At 42.3% G+C, this 22,257-nt stretch overlaps 1 protein-coding gene across 3 annotated transcripts in view; it reads right to left on the reverse strand.

The window, feature by feature from the left end:
• PDE1C (phosphodiesterase 1C) overlaps nt 1-20,930 on the reverse strand; it is a 299,114-nt gene extending 278,184 nt beyond the window's left edge. For all 3 annotated transcript variants that reach the window (XM_054161024.1, XM_009904761.2, XM_054161027.1), the window contains exon 1: nt 20,742-20,930. In XM_054161024.1, coding sequence (XP_054016999.1) covers nt 20,742-20,826 — 85 coding nt within the window. In that variant the 5' untranslated portion in view covers nt 20,827-20,930. The remainder of the gene's footprint in view (nt 1-20,741) is intronic.
• Between the last annotated feature and the right edge of the window lie 1,327 nt (nt 20,931-22,257).

Raw genomic sequence — 22,257 nt, forward strand, 5'->3', positions numbered from 1 at the left:
ATCCATCCACTTCAGAGAGAGCTTGAATAAGTGTGCATGCACCTTTAGGGACCTTCACTAAGGTAAGTCCACCAGACACCCACAGAACATGCCTGTACACTTCCAATAGTCCTCTCCAAAACTCCCAGACTGCAGCTGATCTGCAGCACCTATAGTCAGCATCCCAGCACATAACACATTTCATAGTCTTTGACACACGGTTTTGTTTACGATGCACCAAGTTGTTCTAAAGTCCCAGAAGTAAATCCACTACAAAAATCCCCCTTCTGCAAATTTCACTAGCATCTCTTTATTTGTTAGTGAAGAACAAGATGTTTCTGAGTCCTTGTTTCAAGCAGCAGTTTCAAACTTCTCATGGATTCACCTATCTGAGGTTTTAAAACATGGTAGCAATTTCGGTGACTTCCTTCCCACTTTGTTTCCTCTGCAAGATGGATCCAGATCATAAACCTTTGCTCTGCCTGATGTTCTAAATACTGAGGTGCACTAGCTCTGAAGTTTTAGAAAACATAACATTCATGAGGCAAGAAAAGCACCCAGAAAGGGTAAAGACTGGGAAGTCTCAAACTACACAGTTTAAATTTCAGAGTGTTATGAACATATGCTACTGGTCTTTGCAATCACTCCCTTCTGCCCTCAGGCTTGGGTTCTGAACACTCCTGGATAGAAAAAGGGCTCAAACACCTCAAGAAAAAAAGACAGGAAGGAAAACAAACAAACAAAACCACTCAGCCCTATTGACTAAAACTTACACCAACTCACAATATGTTCTGAGCTAGCAACCCAGAAGTCACAGAGAAAACATAACTATTGCAGAAATAGGCAGAAATTTGTTATGAGTGTCATCATTTTGACCAAGTTGTGCAACTAAACTCTAGGTCAAAAAGTGTGCTGTAGTTGACATCCATTGCCCCTTGTCCTACCACAGGGCATAACTGAGAAGAGGCTGTTCCTGTCCCTTCCTTCTTGACACCCAGCCTTCAGATATTTATATGCATTTATCCCCTCTCAGTCTTCTCCTCTCCAGACTGAACAGCCCCAGGTTTCTCAGCCTTTCCTCAGAAGGCAGTGTTCCAGACCATTAACCATCCTTATAGCCCTCCATTAGACTCTCTGAAGTAGATCCCTGTGCCTCTCGAACTGGGGAGCCCAAAACTGGATGCAGTATTCCAGCTGGGACCTCACTAGGGCAGAGTAGAGGGGAAGGAGAACCTCCCTCAATCTGCTGGACACAGTCTTCCTAATGCACCCCAGGACACCACTGGCCTTCCTGGTCACAAGAGCACATCGCTGATCCATGGATAATTTGCTGTCCACCAGGACTTGGTTTCCAGATGATGCCTTAATAAAACCCAAGCAAGACCAAAAAAAAGCACTTTCCTGTTATAGCACCATTTGCTCCCTAAATTATACTTTATAACTGGAAGAATTATATTTAAACTTGGCTCTCAAAGTTTCTAAAAGATGCCAACTGCTGGCTAATGCAGTTTTACAAAGCAGTCAAAACAAGCAAGCATCACACAACTGAATTCCTGCTTTCACCAGCACCCTAAGTTGGCATTGTGATCAAAAGAATCAGTCCTATTCTTTCATCTTCTGTTTGTTTCCAAACCTGCACCATGGTCTTCCTGACCTGGGAAAAAAGACACTGGTTTTATCCAGTGTGATTTCCTAGCTCTGGTGCTTTGGCCAGATGCAGCACCATGCTAGCATGTGGCTGAAGGTGATGGAGATGCAGAAGCACCTAGCTGGAAGGAAGTGGCAGAAATACTTCTTTCAATGGTACCAGTGGATTGAAACACCTTGAACTTCTCAGGAAACTTTTGTGTGACCGATTTCTATGAGCAGAGAGGGGAAAGAAATCAACAGATCTATTAAGAGCATCCACTCTCACATTTCAAATGACCTCACTGCCAAAGAGTCCTGTTATTACTACAAGTAAACTAGATGAATGAGAGAGAAGTGTTTAATCTTTTGGGTTTTTTAAGGTACCATTTCTGATGGTATTGAACCATGTGAAATCTCCCCCCCGATGTCCCATGAAATACTTAGTTTGTAGATATCAAATATGCAATTTTTATTGCTTTTCTAATATTTTCACTATCTTCTTCAGATTGTAGTTCCATTCATATACTGTAGGATGCTTCTTGTGCAAATGCTTTGGCTTCCTTGAGAAACAAAAGGAGGATACATAGCCATGTGCTGTCTTGACAACAGGAAGAAAAATATATCAGTAAATACCTTTCTGTTAAAGCAAAAGGCTGGAACTTGTAGAGTGCTGGGAAGTGAAACAAATTGTGGAAAGCTTAGCAGATAATTGGAACTTCTCAGTAAAACATCCTTGTCTCATTGTTCTTGTTATTAGAAGGTTTTTAACCTGTTCCTTTTGTCCAGTTCATTTACATTTCCAATCTTTTCAAACCACCTTAGTATTTGAAAACTGTTCCATGTGTCCCCCTCATTTTTTATTTTCCTGACTATATAATTATTTATCTTTTCTTCCTAAAAGTTTATTTTCTACACCTCTAGACTGGAAAAACTTCTGGGGAGTGAGGGGGGCATCTCCTCAGATCTGTATATCAACACGTGCTATAAAATCATCCAGGCTCCCCTTGCAGTCAAGCAGAAAGAAAGAGTCACTTGTAGGGCATGATTCTGCTCAAGAATCTGATGTTTAAAATAGGTCAGATGAACAACACCCTACAAGGAGCTATTTCTCTGTGCTGATTATAAAGGAAGCCAACATGATCACCTAGGATGAAGACGTCTTAAATTAGGTGAAATCCTGCCCCAACCTGGTTTCATGTGCTACTTGTACAGATTGTGTTTGAGGCTCTCTCCCTGAAAATAACTGGGCCATGTAAAAACCACCAGTAATACCATGTGAGGTTATACCTAGAGCACAGTAGCCGCTTGACCTCACAAATGTCTAATCCACTGGAAAAAAGTTCTTCTTGGAAACATTTTCAAGCAGACTCATTAGAAAGTTCCCATGGAAACATTTTTTTTCCATTGGTAGAACACAGTTTGACAATTAGCTCTTCAAATCCCCCTGGATTTGAATTTTGTAATACTAGTAAATGAGGCCTCCTGTGAATTTCTCACAAGCACCTTTATTCCCTTGCTGAACACAAAAAGAAGGAATGCGTGCTGCGCTTCTATACCAGGATGAAATGCAACAACCTTCACAAAAATAAATCAAAACGAAAATCACTGAGCTGTGTGCACAGATGAAAGAATGCCAGGCCAGAAGCTCAGCCTCCAATCTAGGTGAGGTTTGTGTTTTCCTATTCATCAAAGGAACTGGATTGAAAAATAACTGAATCCATAATGAACGCAAAGCGACAAACTGTCTCAGCCATGTATACCTGGCCAACTCTGATACAACAGCTTGGTCTCAAAACTCTGCAGCAAATCAAAGAATTCTCTAGTGTGGAGGAAATGCAGTAGCTCCAGAACATTTTATCAACAGATGCTCAAGTTGTTGGTGATACAATGGCATCCTCACTCAGCCAAACAGGAAATACAAGATTGATGCAGTCTACTTCAATACTAAGATACAAAAGCAGGCAACACTTTGGGAGCACAAGGTCTTCTTTTAAAGATCATGAGATGCAAGTCTTTAAGTGATTGTGTTGTACCTGAAATCAGAGCCCCAGCCCTCACATCATTAGAAGATTTGCCAAATGTTATCCATTATGAAGAAAAATATAACCATCAACAGCACACCTCCTTATGATCTTAATGCAGTCAGGTGCTAAACAAGTTGTTGCTGAAGAATAAGAGAGCTAAAGCCTTTGTATCCATAGCAAAGATATCTTAGGCTACTGTGGTAGTGACAAGAACATTCAAAGGGGAAAAAAAACACAACCAAAGTAACACCTAACAAAACAAACCCACCAAAAGAACACACCACCAAAACAGTATTTTGCATTTCCTTTTACATCTCATTTCCCCAAATTGTATTCAACTGCCCTGTAATAAAGCCTTTTACTGATACTGTACAGTATGTGCCACAAGACAGAGCATAAGAGGTCATGCAGTATTAGATTGCTTTCCTCAACAGCAGTTATAGCCCAGACATGCACACCTACAGTCCAGCAACCACAATTCCAGTGCATAACCCAATGCCATGGTAAGTTTCATGGCTAGAGAGAAGCTACAGCACTGGAGTGCAGCCTAAAATCACATTTTCCAGCTGGGGTACTTGAAGTGAGGTAGACTCATACACTGTGCAGTGCCACAACTTCTTTTTGCTTCCTGGTCCTACCTGCTTATGCAGCTCTGGTCAGGTCACAGCTACATTGCTGGGTCTAGTTCTGGGCTTCCTAGTTCAAGAGACATGAACATACTGGAGAGAGTCCAGTAAAAGCCAACAGTGATGATGAAAGGTTGAGAGAGGTGGGACAGTGCAGCCTGGAGAAAAGAAAGTTTAGTGGCAATCTCGTCCGCATGTAGAAATACCTGAAAGAAGTGTGCAAAGAGGATGGTGTCAGCCTCTTTTCACTGATGTCCCATGACAGAAGCAGAGGCAATGTGCACACACCAAAACACAGGTTTCCTCTCACCATCCGGAAACATTTTTTTCACTCTAAGGGTGACAAAGGGCTGGCAGAGCAGGCGGACTGGATGTGATGATTTCCAGAGATTCCTTAACCACACTGTGATTCTGTGTGCTTTCACTTTTTGACACACCTGCAAGCTGCACTGAACAGACAGACCTCCCTTGGAGCTCAGAGCATAGAAGCATTTTGTGATTTTCCTCTACACTGTTTCTTCTAGATATATTAGGTAGTTAGAACACAATTTGGGGACATTATCTTTCATCCTTGCCTTATGCACAGGTTGCAGTACTCCACAGATTGGACCTGATCCTGCAATCCTGTGACTGCCAAACATTTCAGGCTAGTCTGTTTACTAACAGAGATGCTATGTAATTAGGACAATAGCTGACACAGCAGAAATGTTTTTATTCCTTTGGCCATTCTGTGTTACAACGAATACAGTGGATAAACTCTGAGCTACTATTCCTATTAATTAGTGTTGGGTTTCATATTTAAAAAGTGACAATCATTAGCCTGCACCACATATGTGGTCTTTTGTGTACTGGGAAGCATGGCTGAGATAGTTAACTGTAGATCAAAGCAGCATTTCTAGCAGTAAGCTCTGCCCACATTTTCTCATTGGGTCTGTTTCAAAAGCCAAGCAGTTAAAAAGACCCATTGCCTCTGATTTCATTTGAGACAAAGCAGGAGATGACTGGGAGAGGAAACAGACATTTCTGATTTTTCTTTCTCAAGAGATGAACTGTTCTCTGGTTGGCATCCTTTCCTTTCCAGAAACACTTCTTAATTTCTAAGCTGTATGCACCCCTAGGATCATCACTCTGTCCACTTAAGTTTCCATCAAACACCTAAGGACAGGCCATACTCAGCTGAAAACAGAAACATGCTGTGGGCTCTGGAACTTTAAAGGAACTCTAAAACGTGCAGTGTCTGGAAGCTTCATTGACAAAATATTTGCTTTTATGAGGCACCAATCCCACTGTCTTCAGTAGGGACCAATTATACACCATTTCCTTCAGCCTTCTATTTCAGTCTGCAATCCCAGGGGGATCCAGGTTTAGCCATCTGGATGTGAGTGGCACTCCTAAGGAAGTTCCTCTGACGCCTGCTCTTCTTCCCTTCCCTGCCAGGCATCATCAAAGCCCAGAGGTAACCCAGAGCACACCTAGATAGCACTCGAGGAAGCATATGGCAGGAAGCCCACACCTTGTTCTGCCTTTCCCTTGGAGGAGACTTACATCTACTTACTGAAATGTAACTTGTCCCATTCCTCTTTCCCTATATGTCGATTCTAATGTTTCCTCATTAAATCCAAATGCCAAGGGGCCAGAAGAATGTAGCAAGGAAGGCAACTAAGAATAAAGAACATCTTTTCCAGTAACCCTCTCTTTAGTTTGGAGCTTCCTCAAATCCCAGGTCCTCACTACCTTATACTTTTGGTCATTTACACTTCTGCTAAATTTGTGTCATATTGCTGTACAGTTCCTTTACCTCCCCCTGCTTCCATAAATTCACACAAACACACACATGCACATTCAGCATGAGGCCTTAGAAATTCCTTCTTTTCCCCCAAAACACCAGTACTCCAGCTGCACCCTGACAGAAATACAAGCAGAGGCAGACAGACCCGCTAGCTCTTTTAATTGTGAGGATCCTAGACAGATGACCACTGCATGTACCACAGCACAGTGGCACCACAGATCAAGAACATCAATGGGACATCTGACTGGAAATGCCATACACTTTATGGCAGTTTCATCTGCCATCACTGGCAGGTTTGCATGGATAGCAGGCTGTGAAAGACTTGTCCTTGGTTGCCGATCCTTCAAGGGAGAGGAGCATTATATCCTGTTCTTTGAAAAGATTTCACCATAATGACTCCCTACAGCTGTTTAGCACCTCAGTTTTGATCATCACAGAAGGCTCTCTCCTCTCACTGCGCACTGCCTCTGGAAGAGCAGGCTGACTGTGAACAGTGAGCCGCTCTGGCGTCATGCAGCTGTTGTCATTTGTCCTTCTTGATACTTGTAGGGAAAAGAGATTTACTGCACAATCTTTCCCTCTTGCCCACAAGTACTTTCAAAAGACTCTGCAAAAGAAGCTTCAGACTAAAGAAAGTAATGTCCTGCTTTTCCCTCCAAACGCAATGTAAATGCAATTCTGCCTATGCAAATCTAAGCCTCGATCCAACTGAAATTAGCAGAATGTTTTGCCATTCCTTTCAATGGGAGAATAAAATCCTTCATCATATGAGGAAAAAAAAAAAAAGGAAGTAGAACAAGAAATCATTTAAAAATAAAAAAAAATATAAAAAAGGGTTTTAAAGTATTGTTTTTATGTTACCCTAACCTAGAGAAACTTTTTGTATACACAGAATCGATGAAGACTGGTTGGGAACAACTTTCAAAGGTCATGAGGTCCAATCTGTGCTAACTTAAAGCACATTGCTTGGATGAAAATAAATATTTAATATTTTATTTCAGTTACAGGCCTGTGCAGGACTGCTCCAGAAGTATTGCAGATGTAACTCACTAGTGGAAGTGCACTCAATTTCTAGCTTCCTTCATTCATGGTCACTTTGCTGGCACACCACAGGATTCCTCCATATTCAATTTGGCACTGGTGCATACACCCTTTATTTATGTACTGTATAAGTAGCAAGGGATCAGATATAAAAGCCAGCTAGACCTATTTCTGAGTAGCTGGGTAAGAAATACTGCCCTGCAGCAATAAAGCGCCATGCTTTATCCCAGGATATGAAAAGACTGTGCTCGGGTGCCTGTGCTTCAGAGAGCAGGCCAAGAACAGGGCAGGATTTGTCTCCTTCAGCTCATGAAATCAAGCCCCATCTTTAACTAGCAAAACCTAATGCTTCTCTGACCTACCTGCCAGGTGGCACAGACAGGAAGGGTTTCTCACAAATAGAGAACAGCATGTGCAAAAAGCTAAGGAAGATAATCCTGGTAAATAATCTTCTCATTAATACGCGACACAGCAAGTCAACCATACAGTAACAGTACACCACTTCATAAGCCACTGAGGCAGATGTTAGGAGCACCATCATGTGTCTCTTTGCTTTACAGCTTGTCTGCTTTCTACCAGCTCACAGCAGATGTGAACACAATCCTATCTGATATAATTGTTTCAGGCAATTGAAATTCAGCTCAGTAACTAAAGCTTCTGGTGCATATAGAAACCAAGGGCTGCTTCCCAGTTCCTTGTCACTGGCAATCTGCTAGTGAGTACCTGCAGATGGTTCTTCTCAGAGTCACCTTTGCAGCAACTGGTCTCCAGTCACTATACAAAAGGATTTATGCACACAAAAACTCTTTTGTAACTCATTGAAAAAAATCTCCACTTTGAAGCAAGTACAAACTATTAAGCACTTCTGACATGAAAACTGGCACTGGGAGAATCTGCCAGCTTTATCATTACTACTTCATGTAAACTGCCAATGTACATAAAAGCAGTGACCAATATACTGTATACCTTCCCCTCAAATCTGTCTTCCCACTTTAAAGAGGACAGCTTTGTCATAATACTACATACATGTAGAATTAATATATTCAGAAGATTCACCAAACTTCACATCCAGTTGCTGTCAACCTGTGATAAAAAAGAAGAAAGATCCAAGGCCTGAATTAGAATATATATATATACACACATACACACCCTTGGTGAAGCCCCCAAGCAAAACACTGACACCACCTAATATATGCAATGGCAGTCTTAGCTAAAAAGTGACACGTGGCTCTTTGAATTGAAATATTAGCCAAGGGAAAATACTTGTTTGTTTTGCTCTTCTGAAAGACATTAAATGAAACATCTGTGAAAAGTGGTTCATGTCTTTTTATCAGTAATACTGTGACTCCATTGCAGGAACTATGCAGACTGAACCAGGCAGTTATACCTGCTATGTCTCCTTCACATCCCTCAATAGACACTTTGGGTTTGAAGGCACAGACAATCCTGTATAGAAGAAAAAAAATCCCTTGGCCCTTTTTAGAGACAGCGCTGCTCAAAAGCAAGCAAGCCACAGTGAACACCAACTCTGTGCAACACAGTAAACACTCAGTTTTCTAGCTGAAAATGGAATACCATTTAGGCTTGGTGATCAAAGCTCTGGAGATGGTCTTATGAACATCAAGACAAACCAGCTGCAGTCTCTCCGTGCAGCAGGCCCTATAAGTGCACAGCAGAAGGTGTTAAGTACCTTCAAGGAGCTATATGACAATGGTATAAGGCCATGTTGTCCTTTCTTCCTTCAGGTTCCTTTGCAAGACTCTCAAAGCAAAAAAAAAACAACCTCCATCCCTTCCTCTTGGTTGGAAGCAATGCCAGCAAGCAACAGGGCTCAGCCACCTTACTGCCAAAGGATGGAGAGGACTTCAGGGGCTAGCGAAGATGTGCAACTCCAAGTCTAAAATCTTCTTTCCCCTGCTTCCAGCATAACACTCATTTCACCAACACAGAAACATTCTCTTCTTCCCAATTCAAAAAGCTGTTTGTAACAGCACCTGTGCACTGCAAGCATCTAAAGGCCAAATTTCCTTTGCTCCTCAGCTTAGGGACCGAGAGGTACAGGCATTGTCTGAGAAAGCTTATCCAGAGCATCTGAACAGATTAGTGTCTAATGAACACTGAAACAATCAAAGGTAAAAACTTCCCAAAAGGACACAAAACTTACTTGCCACAAACAACATGAGAGAGATCAAATGCAACTGACTGAATACAACAAGTAAACACGCAACCAGCTGGGAGCGCATCCCAGAGGTTTCATTTAAGTATCAGTGCAGAGCTGGAGAAAAATAATTACGCATGTAAAGTGTTCCTTTAAATGACAGTTATTAAAACAGAAGGTTCAAATTATTGTTGCTTCTTCAGAGGGCAAGCAGGCAAACACAAACAGAGAGTAAGTGACAAATCACTGTGCAGAATTTCACTTCAAAAATGCCACTTCAATTAAATGGCATAATGAATTCTAATTAATGGGAAGCATCAGACTGGAACATAAGGCAGCAAACATCACTAAAGAATAAACATATTCTCCCATGAAGGGAAATTTTCTCTGATCATGTTGTCAACCTGACAGGAGTGTCTTCCAGGAGCAAGCGGATCCAAGTCATCAGCAGTGTTGTAATTGCCATTCTCAGTGCTTATGCCTCCCTTGATTCAAGAACAATGAAGCATTAGCTATGGAGACAGGAATAATAATGAAGCCACCTAGCAACTGTAATAACAATAACCTGTTGATACTTCAGAAGTGGAGGAATTCTGGAGGGTACTAGCAGGCTGGACTAGTAGTTAAGGCACTTGCTGAGTTACAGGATTTAACACCAGCTGATATGGGTTCATATTCAAGTCACAGCTTCAACCTTTCCAAGTGAAATTCAAGTACAATACTTAATAGCCAGGATTCCCCAGTTTCCCCAAGCTGTTGTGATGACTCCCAGGTGGCCTTTTAAACAGCAACTGATTGGTTACTGTTCCTCCAGTTATTTGTCCTGCTTCTGCAGGCTGCTTCTGCAGTGGGGCCAGCCAAGAAGAAAGGACTCAGACTCATAACCGGATGAATTAAAGTTTGCAGCAATTAGTGCCTGCTCTCTGCAGCAAAGTGGGGTGCAAACTGCAGTCATGGAGAGGCTGCTACACCTTCCTTTCCACCAAGTTCTGGGATAATCATCACTCAAGCATGCCAGGCTCCAGCCTCAACACACTTGAGCATGCTGTAGCTTTGCATTGTGAGGCAGGAAGCTTCAACACAATTGTTTCTATTAGGGAGAAGAGGTAAAACAACTACCTTAATACCTACCTCTCTCACAACCCAAAATCTACAGCATAGAAAAAGCAATCATTTTTGCAGGAGAAACACACACCCAAGCTAAACACTCTTAGCTCAAATCTACACTGAAGCATCCTGGTGAAAACTCAGAATTCATGCTACTGAAGTAAAGCAATATGCTCATTATCAGTTGATCTATATACACTGCATAATCTATGAAAAGCAGACAATCAGCTAAAAGCTACAGTTAGCAGCAGTCTCTAGGTCTTAGGTATTTCCTGCTGGAATTCTATTTCTGTTGATGTTACCAGGAACAAATTAACTCTTTGTCTGCAAAGGAGCTTTTGAAAATAGCATAGGGTGTCCTGTTCTGGACATTCTAAAGACATCCATTGATTTTCATAACAGTGGAGTTAACCAACAACTAGGACTCTGGAAAATCCCACTGCTTGTATTACTTGAGGAGCCATGAAATGAGATTCTGTACATTAATGCTGAAAAATTATTCACATTTCTAAGAGCAGCAGTAGAATCTGGTCCCTTGTGATCTGTAACAGTTATACAGACAATTCAATACTTTTTTACTCTACACCATATAGACAGTCCACGGACTGTAAAATATAGATCACCCATCCTATGACCCAGATAGAAGTTGATAATCAAAGCTGATTTCAATACTGCAGATTTTGGCAAGCTAAAACAAACAAAACAAAACACAACAAAATAAACAAAACCCCCTACAACAACAACAACAAAAAACCCCTACCACCCTACAGACAAACAAAATCCAACAGAAAACTACAAAAAAAACCCTGCAACCAAAATGAGCCACAGATTCCTTAGATTTGCTCATATGGCAGCTTTAAGAAAGCTAATATATGCTAGAAGCCAAATGATGTTTTGAATTGCCAGGCTTGCATAAGAGTCAGAACACAGTTTGGCCTGCAAGGTCTGGAATTCTGAATTATGGTAATGTTCCAGGCAGAAACACAGATTGCCTTTAAATCAAGGGCCAGCAGTTAGGCAAAAAGGCCATGTCTCCTGAAGATGTAATCATATGTGGTGCCAACTAAGGGCAAAAAAGGAAGTCTGAACATCCTAAAGATCCTATTTTCAGACTACACTTCAAGGAAGACTGTGATTATTAATAGTATGCATGTCCTGTATTAATCACAACTTTGGGAGCAGGGGAATCAATATAAACTAACCAACCAAGCTTCATGTTCTGCAGTTCACAATGCAGAGAGCATGTACAAAACACCTGTCCCAGAAAACACCAGTTTTAATAGGAGAGGAAAACAACACTTTGCTTTTGGACGATGGCTGACAGCAGCACCTATAAAATTCATCATCCATTTTTCTCTGTGCATTTTCATTCTCTGTTCACTTCCTAAAGTGTTAAAACTGCAGTTGTACCCACTCAGTTTTTGATGAAAATAGCAGTTGCTCTCTTTTAATCATGGAGGGCACTTTCACTACGATGCAGCAGGGCTCCTTAGGCTGCAGCTGAGGACCACTTGTTTGAAAAGTCCCAAGACTTCAGTAAGTTTTCTTGTGCACATCCAACAGCAGAATCATGGCCTGAATTAAAGCCTCCTTTAAAATTTTCTTAAGGGTATCTGTCTGGTAAGTGTAAATCATTCATCTTCCTGGTCTGTTATTACAGGACAAAGGGTGATGGTTTTAAACTAAAAAGGAGCAGATTTAGACTAGACGTCAGGAAGAAAATTTTTACAATGCGGGTGGTGAAACACTGGTCAGGTGGTAGAAGCCACATCACTGGACACATTCCAGGTCAGGCTGGATGGGGCTCTGAACAACCTGACCTAGTTGGAGATGTCCCTGCTCACTGCAGGGGGCGTGGACTAGATGACCTTTAAAGGTCCCTTCCAACCTAAAGCATTCTATGATCTACAGGGATCATTAAAAAACAAACAGACCAAACAAACAAAACCCAACAACCCTTAAACTCAGTATTCAAAGCAGAGGAACATTCTGCTGTAAGTAATTTCAGAGAAAGTTAATGGATTTATAATTTGTACTTCAAGTCTGTTTCCAAAGTGGTTTACTAACTTGCTCTATTTGAACTAGAAATAAAGACAAGAAAAAAATCCCTGCGAATTTTCTCTCTGTACTTAGCTGTGTAGGGGGATTACAGCAAGAAAGCTTAGTTTTCAGTTGACATGATTCAAACTAAATCACACTGGCATTCATGAAGCACAAAATAAGGAAAAAAGAAGGACAAGGCATAAAGAGGGAAACACTAGCACAAATCTGGAGGAGAAAATCCATTACCACAGTTCAAGAGTACAAGACCCAGAAAAGAAAATTAAAAATAAATAAATAAATAGGAAAAAGTGAGTCCATAAAAAGCAATCAGCATGCCATGCTGGGGAACTGCAAGAACTGTAGCTCCCCATATACACGGGGAAGGAACTAGTAACATTTGGGTTTGGAAGGCTTTCACTCCTAATAAGCATTCAGTGTCAATACTAAAAGAGACAAGGATACACAACCCAAATCCAAACAGCTTCCTTATCCTCACCTCTCAGAAGTATAAACTGGCTGTAAGTCGACTGAACCTAGAAGGGGCACTTAAAGTTGAAAGTGAATTAACTGGTAGGGGTTGCGCAAGCTGTCTGCCTCCTGTCCAGTAACACACCATTTGACATGCCTCATTGCTCTATAGTAAGAAAAGGCTGGGGGAGTGTGTTTGGGGTGGGGGTGGAGTGGTTGTTGAGTACAGAAATAAGACGTGGCATTGTGCAGCAGCCACGGCAAGAGACTAAAAGCCCAGCACGGCCATTTAATGGAGAGAGACGATGTTTGCGGTCTTCCTGAGGAAAATATTCAAGGAGCTGATTGCAGCTGCTATGACAACAAGGAGGAGAATGTGATGTCACACAACGACCGGAGCGATTGCTGTCGCATTGTCCCAGTGCTCTGCTCGACTCACCAGCTGGGAAGGCAGTAGAGACCTCATTAAGTGCATCTGTTCTGTAATTACTACAACTTTCCCTGTGCTGCACTTCCAACTTTGCACACGGCAGTAGCACAAGGCTATTGATGTAGTCAGGAGGTTTAAGTTCCCAGGCCTGAAAATTTCGAGCTTGTAGCTATTAGAAATCTGGGACCTAGTTTCAGCAGGATCATTAGACACAAGTTTGTCATCAGCAGAGCAAAGTGGGGAGCAATGTATCAGCATAAGCTTGACGAAGGCTTGGAAGCGAGCCATGGAAAAGCTGTTTGATTTGCCTTTCTTGTAGGTAGGGCAGTTCCTTCTCTGATCTACAGCAGTGTTCCCTTTATCTGGAAGGGCAGAACCATCCAGGGCAGAACCTTTTCTCATTTAAAACAACTCAGTTCACACAACTGAAATGGAGTAATGCAGATTTACCACTGACCAGGATCCTGCCTTTTGCTTTGTTACTCATGCAGAGCTACAGAGCTTGGGGAAATGATCTTGCATTTACACTACAGCAGGAAAATAGAACAATTAGTACAGCACAAGAGTTTAAAATAGATCTGCAGCAAAAATGCAAATACCCAAAGGCAATTAAGTTTGAAACCTTCTAGATTCTGGTCCTCATAGCAGCAGTATGAGACAGAGGATGCAGACCTCTGGCTTTCAACATGGGAGAGGGAGGTGGCTGGGGCTGCAAATGAGGGAAGGTTGCTTCCAGTCAGAGCCTGCCTGCTCAGTAACAGGCCTGGCTGCCTGCCTAAACCAGAGCTCAAACAGCAACAAAGAGTTCATGCCTATTTATTTCTAGACCATTTTGGTCATTCTAGAAAATCTGAAATTTGTAATTAATCTCACTGCATCAATGGAGAGGCTGGCAAAAGGCCAGAGAGAAAACAAAAGAAGGGGCAACGCTGTTTCTCAGAATGGTAAGATGGGGCCCCTCCTGCTTGGGAGCAGCACTCATTTGTCGTCTCTAGAAGAGGACAGGCTGTTCTTTTTTCCCTTACAGAAGAACAGGACGGCAAGCAGTATGGTGGGTCTAGGATCTGGCATGAAGGAAACAGGAGTTCCCATCTCCAGCCAGGTCTCTCCACCCTATTTGCACCTTGTACTGGGAGCTCTGTTCCCCACAAGCCCAAGCTTTCATAACTACTTCACATTAGTGAATCTTCTTCCCACTGGGGGCTTTAGACTATTTGGTGTCACTAGTCTTAGAGCTAGATTCAGAGGTGACTGAGCCCCAAGACCTGGACAAATGTAATTTGCCAATCTTAAAAATAAAAAATTCACATGAAGTAATGAAAGCAACACTTCCCAACTGTGATAACAATGGTTTTATCCATTAACATCTCACCCAGGGCTCTGGAGGTTATTCTCCCATGTTTGGAACACAGCCAAATAGAAAAGGGAGGCCCATTAACACACATCAAAATATGCTGCAGAAGTTTTACTGTTCACAGCTTCCTTGACAAGAAGAGGCAAGGAAAATAGCACTTTTGATGTGGTCCTGAAACAGGGAACTGTAATCTGAATCTGATCCTTTGTGAGCTTCTGATGGATGTGGTGCGCAATGCCACACAGTAACCTCTCACTGAAAACAACTCTGGGAGAGAAGGGAACGGCCCCAAACACTCACTGTGTTTCTGGATGCCAAGATAGAGGCAGCAGAGCACAGCTGTGAACAGCAGGTAACAGTGATAAGGTAGAGTGTCCACGGAGGCAAATGGGCAGAGCTCCATGAAAGCAGTGCCAGGCTTCTCTCTGCACAAGAAGTGTGCATAGTTTTTTCAAAGATGCTCACATAGCTTACAGCAGCGCACCTCTGCGACATCAAAGATGCCAGTGCAATATTGAGGCCCTGGAGACGCCACAGAAATCTCCAGAGAAGCAGCAACAGATTAAGCATCAACAGCAGGACACTGTTCCCTATGGCTGTGACAGAGACCATGACCCCCTAGAAAGGGCCAGCCCTATGCATGCCAACTATTGAGTCTCTTCAGGTGTATCTGGATGCAGAGCGGAGAGACCACAGTGCTTAAAAGTAAACCTTTGTCACAGGAGGAGCAGGAAAAGCTCTCGCAACTTTATAGCTTTATTTCACAATCTGTGCACTGAATTTAGGTGAATTTGTTGGAGGTAGGGCTATGCTGGAAGATATTTTAATTCTGTATAATCTATTATAGCTACAGCAGACTTCCTGAAATTGCACTGAAAATCTCAGGTCCTATTGCAAACAATATCTGTGTTATATTAATAAACTTCAATTTCCCAGTTCATAGATTTCAGCTGACAGCATTCCACTGTTTACACAGAAATCATCAGTGCTTCCTATCAGCTCTTACTGAGAAAATATCCTCTCAGTGTGGCCTATCAGGTGAGAAAGGGGGAGGATAAAAATTAAAAAGAACCATGAAACCCACCAATTTATTTTTTTTTTGTTTGGTGTAGCAAATAAAATTGCAAAGAAAACTACAAAGAAATTTAGGTACAGACAAGGAGAGGCTACAATCCATAGCAGGGCTGGTGGTTATAAATTCATTCCTCCTTCACTTTTTTGCCAGGGTCAGAGCTGCCAAACAGAAAGGGACCTGGGGGTGCTGATTGACAGCTGCCTAAACATGAGCCAGCAGTGTGCCCAGGTGGCCAAGAAGGCCAATGGCATCCTGGCCTGCATCAAGAGTAGTGTGGCCAACAGGCGCAGGGAAGTCATTGTGCCCCTGTACTCTGCATTGGTTAGGCCACAACTTGAGTACTGTGTCCAGTTCTGGGCCCCTCAGTTTAAGAAGGACATTGAGACACTTGAACGTGTCCAGAGAAGGGCAACAAGGCTGGGGAGAGGCCTTGAGCACAGCCCTATGAGGAGAGGCTGAGGGAGCTGGGATTGTTTAGCCTGGAGAAGAGGAGGCTCAGGGGAGACCTTATTGCTGTCTACAACTACCTGAAGGAAGGTTGTAGCCAGGAGGGGTGTGGTCTTTCAAGCAACCAGCACCAGAACAAGAGGACACAGTCTCAAGCTGTGCCAGGGGAAGTTTAGGCTCGAGGTGAGGAGAAAGTTCTTCACTGAGAGAGTAATTCGCCATTGGAATGTGCTGCCCAGGGAGGTGGTGGAGTCACCGTCCCTGGAAGTGTTCAAGAGGGGATTGGACATGGCACTTGGTGCCATGGTTTAGTCATGAGGTCTGTGGTGACAGATTGGACTTGATGATCTTTGAGGTCTCTTCCAACCTTGGTGATTCTGTGATTCTGTTCATGTGCAGGCAGAAGTAACCCCCTCTCCATTCCTGAAAGCAGACTGACCCCACAGACAAACATTTCTCACAGCCATCCTTTGCAGGAGCAACTTGCAGAACTAGAGGGAGATTTGTCAGCACCTTGTAACTACAGTGTGGACTAAGAGCAGAATTAAAGCAAATCCCCATGAAAATGCATGGCTTATGGGCCTCTAGGTGTCTTCTGCTCAAACTGCCTCTTATGCAGTTTCAAAGGTGCTGTTGCCCTCAAATGAATGACAAACTCCAGTAAGGCTAAAAATCAATACGCAAGAACAAAACAGTTAACTGCTACAGTGTACAAAGTTCTCTGGACAAAATAAAAGTTAAAAACAAACAAACAAAAAACCCCACAACAACACACACCAAAAAATAACCCAAACTGCTCTTATTTCTCTGGTTTATTTCTAGAATAATTTAAAAAGCCCATTCCTGTCTGTTCCGCTCCTGATGGACACCCTTGCAAAAGAATAACAGAAAACCACAGCAGCATTCTCATTAAAAGTGAAGCCAACAAAGCTGAGTTCAAAATTTAATTTGCTTCCAACCTTTCCCAGACCAACAAAGTACACACAACTCTTCAGACAATATAGAAGGTATTGATGAAGTGATCTGTCAAAGGCACCAGCAGGATCTACTTTGGCTGTTCTACCTGTGATACTGAAAGGGATGTTGAAATGGGTTTCAAGTAGTGAACTGAAAAGCTCAAAAGAAGGCTCAAAAGCACCACTAAGCAAAACACAAATCTTTGGTAATGGCTGGAAGAAAAGCTTTTGCACATGAAATGGAGACAGTTTCTTCCTAGAGAAAATTTCCTGCAAGAGTTAGAAACAACTGCTGCAAACTAGGCTGATTCAGTGCCACATCCCTCCTCTCTAGTAACACCTGAGTTACAGCAGAACTTCCTATCATTTAATTTCATTCTAATCTATAAAAATAAATGTATTAGATACATTGGATGGGACAAAATAGGGTTGCCAGGTGCTTCTGGATATGAAAAGCAGAGAGTGGGAGCTTTAATGAAATTAGCTCTTAGTCATAGGAAGGTGATAAATGCAGAAAGAAAATATCCTCTTGTTAATGTTTGTGTTTACCATTTTTTCTCAGGTTTAAAAACAGTGGATGTTCCTCTGTCTTGCACCTTTAGTCAGTCAATTACAGCAGCAAAGTCAGTTACACACTGGCATTCTGATTTAATAGCCTTTAATTCTCACAGAAGCGATGAGACAAGGTGCAGGACAAAAGGAAAAGAAAAAGAAATACCTTAGCTCTTATCTTCCTCTATCTTAAATTCAGCTACTACGCTTTCCTGCTTTACTTTTAGTGGAGGAAAATTACACCAAAGTTAGACAAGAGCTCAGACACAACAAATTGTGTATACAAGACTTCATTGACTGAAATTCGCTGATATAGACCACAGCAAATAAAGAATTTGAAGTCTTCATTTGAGATACATCAAACTTTCTAGGGCAAACCAAATCACACGATTCCTGTCCTGTGAGTCCACTGTAGTCCTTCTGCATCCCTTTACATGCTACTAGTGGAAAAAAAAAAAAATAAAAAAAAAAAAGAAATCCCCTAAAAGCAGAATATTGAAACCACACAGAAATCTTCAGTGGGCATAGACCAGCACATTTCGGTCCTCCTCAGGGACTCCATCCAAAGGACGGGAGCTGGGGGAAAGGGACTTGCAACTACCTTGTTTCTTTGTATAGAAGCAAGCTATCAAGTGTTGGCATACATTTGCTCTCTGGTATGGTGCATCCCTTGCTCTTGTAGGGATCTGTGAAGTCCTTGGTAAGTGCACCTCTCCTGTCCCACTCTCAGTGCTGTAAGCAACCAAGGTGAAAATCAGAGCTGTCTCATTGCTCTGAGTTTCACTACTGTCTGAACAGATGCTGACCACCTCCAGAGATGCAAAGCTACCTAACTGCAAGCCATCACCAAGGAGCTTTTCTTGCACCAGCCTTTTCCATGCCCACATACCTTCATGTTTGATGTTAGGCCCAGGACTTTCACTAAAATCATCATTGTTTCATTGCAAATGATCATTTCCAAAACACTGTGAATATCACCCTTTCTTAGCAGTTAGTACAAGGGTGAATTAATGCAAAACATTTTCTTTTGCTCATTTCTGTCAACCTGGCATGACTGTGCCACAAGAGTATCCACCTTCTCTCACAGCTGACGCTTCAACAGCAGATGCAACAGCTCAGCATTTCCCCAAAGCTTCTTAATTCACAGTATCCCAAACCAGACACCTACACAGAAGCCTCATTTGATAGGAAAAAGAGAAAGAAAAATACATTTAACTTCATCCTTAATACATTGAGGTTGCTGGAAGATCTTTTGGATGCACTCATTTTCTTCAGGATAAAGATTAAACACATGAATCATTCAGGTCTGTCTGCCACAGTGCTGGTAATGCCAGAGAGCATGCTTAACAAAATTTTCATGGCTATGTGAGTCAATCCAATGCATGCTTGTCCAGATATAAAAATAAATGTTATATAATGCACAGATCACAGTATCCAATATGATGGTTGTGTGCATCAAATAGAAGAAAATAGCACAGGAACTCCTATGCAACAACTGTCCTAAGAAGCAGAAGAAGCTGCCATTCTAAACCTGAGTAATTTGATACAAAATTGGTCTAGTTGTTTTGTGAACATAAGTAGCTCTAAAGAGAGCAAAGCAAAAAAATGCAGCAATCCTCTTGGATTGCTCATGAAAAACAAACAAACAAAAAATAGGCACAGTCATAAATATTTATCATCTTCAGATAATGTGCCTAGGCTCAAAGAGGAAATGTTTATCCTCCAGACTGGCACAAACTGATGAAATAACACTATTAGTAATGACACTGAGATGGGAAGAGATTAAGACAGGGAGTTCGAAAGTGAGTCTGTTGCTGCTTAACCTGCTGGAGGGACTACCACCTTCCTATTAGAGAAAGAAATTTGAGAAGTAGCATTTGCCTGGCAGTTTCATCATTAAAAGTGCTATATGCACATCAACAGATGACTACAAGAAGATATCTTAATGAAACATACATTTTCATCTCTTCCTTTCAGCAAGTTTAATGTTTGCATGGTGTTAACGATTGCAAAACCAGTTTTCCAAAAAGCAGGGGAATAAACAGGTATCTCCTTCCATGCCAATAAAAAGCTGGTACCCATCATTACCAGATGAAATTGTGACCCTGTTACACTAGAACAGATCAGGAAAAACTTTCCTGGTTTCACTGTAGGGAAGCAGAATCCCAATCATCTGAAAGGTGTTCAATGGAAATTCATACCAAGTGATTATTAGATGTTATGGATATTATTTAATCCCGATTTAATCCATAAATTAAAATGAGATGTAAGCTTGCTTTGTTTCTAAGATCTGTAGGGATTTATATAACAGCCTAGTGAGAGACACAATTTTAGCAGAGCAGTCTGCTCAGGGAATCCTCATATTTTAACTTTGCACAGCAAGTCTCTTGGAAAAACACAGACACCTGTCGCTTTGAGAAGCCTCACTTCTCCCTAAAACAGTGAACACAAACAGTGAACTGCACTCTTCAAACAGCTACGACAAACAGTCATAAAAATCCTCATCTCTCTTTGCCATCACTCCCTGCCCCAGCAATTTTGCTTTTCGTGTTTGAGAATCAACAAGGACTGTTACAGAGATCTTTGCGCAAACTGCGAGAAGGCAAAAGGTTACAGAATTTAGAAACACTGGCTACATGAAGAAAGAAATACTGGAAGCAAAGCCAAGGCTCCCAAGGGTTACATTCTGGGCTCATCGGAAGGAAATACAGCTAGCCGGTTGGAAACCTGCAATCCTGAAGCCCGAGCTTTCCTGAGATAAGGTTCCAAAGCAAAAGTTTTGCAGGCGTCTCTGTGAACTCCTGCCAAAACGCAGCGAAAGGATTTAGAGTGGCTTGCATATCAAAGGCAAATTTCTCGGGGGTTAGAAAATTCTGAAGGCAGGATGGGAAACCAACCCAGGCAAAAGTTGCAGGACATACGTACATTTTAAAAGGCATATATCAACAAAAGGCAATTGCCAACAGCTGTCTTTTACCTGTGCTTACTGGAGCTGCAACGACTGAGAGGAAAGAAGGAGAAGAGAGGCAATGAAGAGAAGAGGAGGAATTAAATCAGGCTCACCGATTGTAAAGCTATAGCCATCGATGCTGAAAGTAGCACTCCGGCATTTTTTAAATCCTTCCTTTCTGCTGCTTGGCTCTGTCATGATCCTGCCAGCTTGTACTTTCAGCACCAGCCTTTCTCTCCCCGCGTGAAAGCAGAGCGCTTGAGCTCACTCTCAGCTGTCCTCGGATAACTGCCGGTGACAGCTCGCACACCCAACCTCACACATCTCCCGGCGCGGGGAGCCGAATCCAGGAGGCATGCACCCAGCAGCTTTCTCCTCCCCCAAACACTCTCACTGGCATGTTACCGGCGTGCCTACTCAGAGTTTAACTGCTGCTTAGAGGCTCCAGTATCTAAACCAGCAGTCAATTAGTGCAAGACTAACGAGTCAATAAGCCAGCTGTATCTGTCAAGTCCCTGGGTGGGAGTCAGCATACCATTAAAAAAAAAAAAAAAAAAACAACGAAAAAAGAAAAAGATGAAGGATTAGATTTTGCTGTGATCTACCCACTGACGCTCCTTGTATTCCCCGCTATGCTGCAGCCCCTGCTTCTGTGGCTCCCCTCGCTCATGGGGATTTCTGACTTGCAGCAAATTGTGCACAGATTTCAGCTCTTCAAATACAAGCAGCATGTTTTAATCATTTGAAATACAGTGAATCACCCCAAGATTACAGTACACCATCAGTCATCTACTACTTATACTAACGGCAAGTCTCTGGAAACACAACTGACAGCAGAACACGAAAGATTATCTGTAAGAGCGTTAAGTGATTGTGGGAAAACAACAAAAGTAATTTAGCAGTAATGATGGTAAACAGAGCCAAATGTACAGCACACACAAAAGTCTTCAGAGCTCTTCCTCCTCCTGGTAATTCATCACATTGTCTGGTAAACTCCTCTCTGAATCTTTTTTACCCAATGAGATTTTAAAATGTGATTCAAAGTGCTTCCAGCAATCAGCTGGAAGAGGCAGGCAAATCACCCCTACCCTATCAACAGGCAAGAATTAGAGTTAGGGCTGGCAGAGTTTTCATAGAAGGCTAGCAACTTGCCAAAGGTTTGCAAATAGGCATCCAAGAAAACACTGCCAATATCTTTACGATCCCGGTTCACAGGGTCTCAAACTCATGCCTGCAGGAAAGGACAGGGAGGAGGCTGTGGCACCACGTGGGGATCACATGGAGCTGTTGAAGGTGGGGAGAGCAGCAGAAGCATTTGAGCAGTCTGAAGTAAGTTTGCAGGGTTTGCTCCTGGAAACTCTGCTAAGGCACAGTACAAATGAGAAGGTGACAGGTAGCAGCCAACATGGCTTCACCAACAGCAAATCACATCTGACAAATTTGGTGGCCTTCCATGACAGGGTAACAGTACTGATAGACAAGGGAAGAACAATTGATGTCATCTGCCTGGTCTGTCCCACATGACATCATGGTCCCTAAACTGGACGGACATGGCTTTGATGGGTGGACCACTCAGTGGATAAAGAATTGGGTTAATGATCACACTTGAAGAGTAGCAGTCAGTGGCTT

The sequence above is a fragment of the Dryobates pubescens genome, chromosome 4 (assembly GCF_014839835.1).
Source record: "Dryobates pubescens isolate bDryPub1 chromosome 4, bDryPub1.pri, whole genome shotgun sequence".
Lineage (NCBI taxonomy): Eukaryota > Metazoa > Chordata > Aves > Piciformes > Picidae > Dryobates > Dryobates pubescens.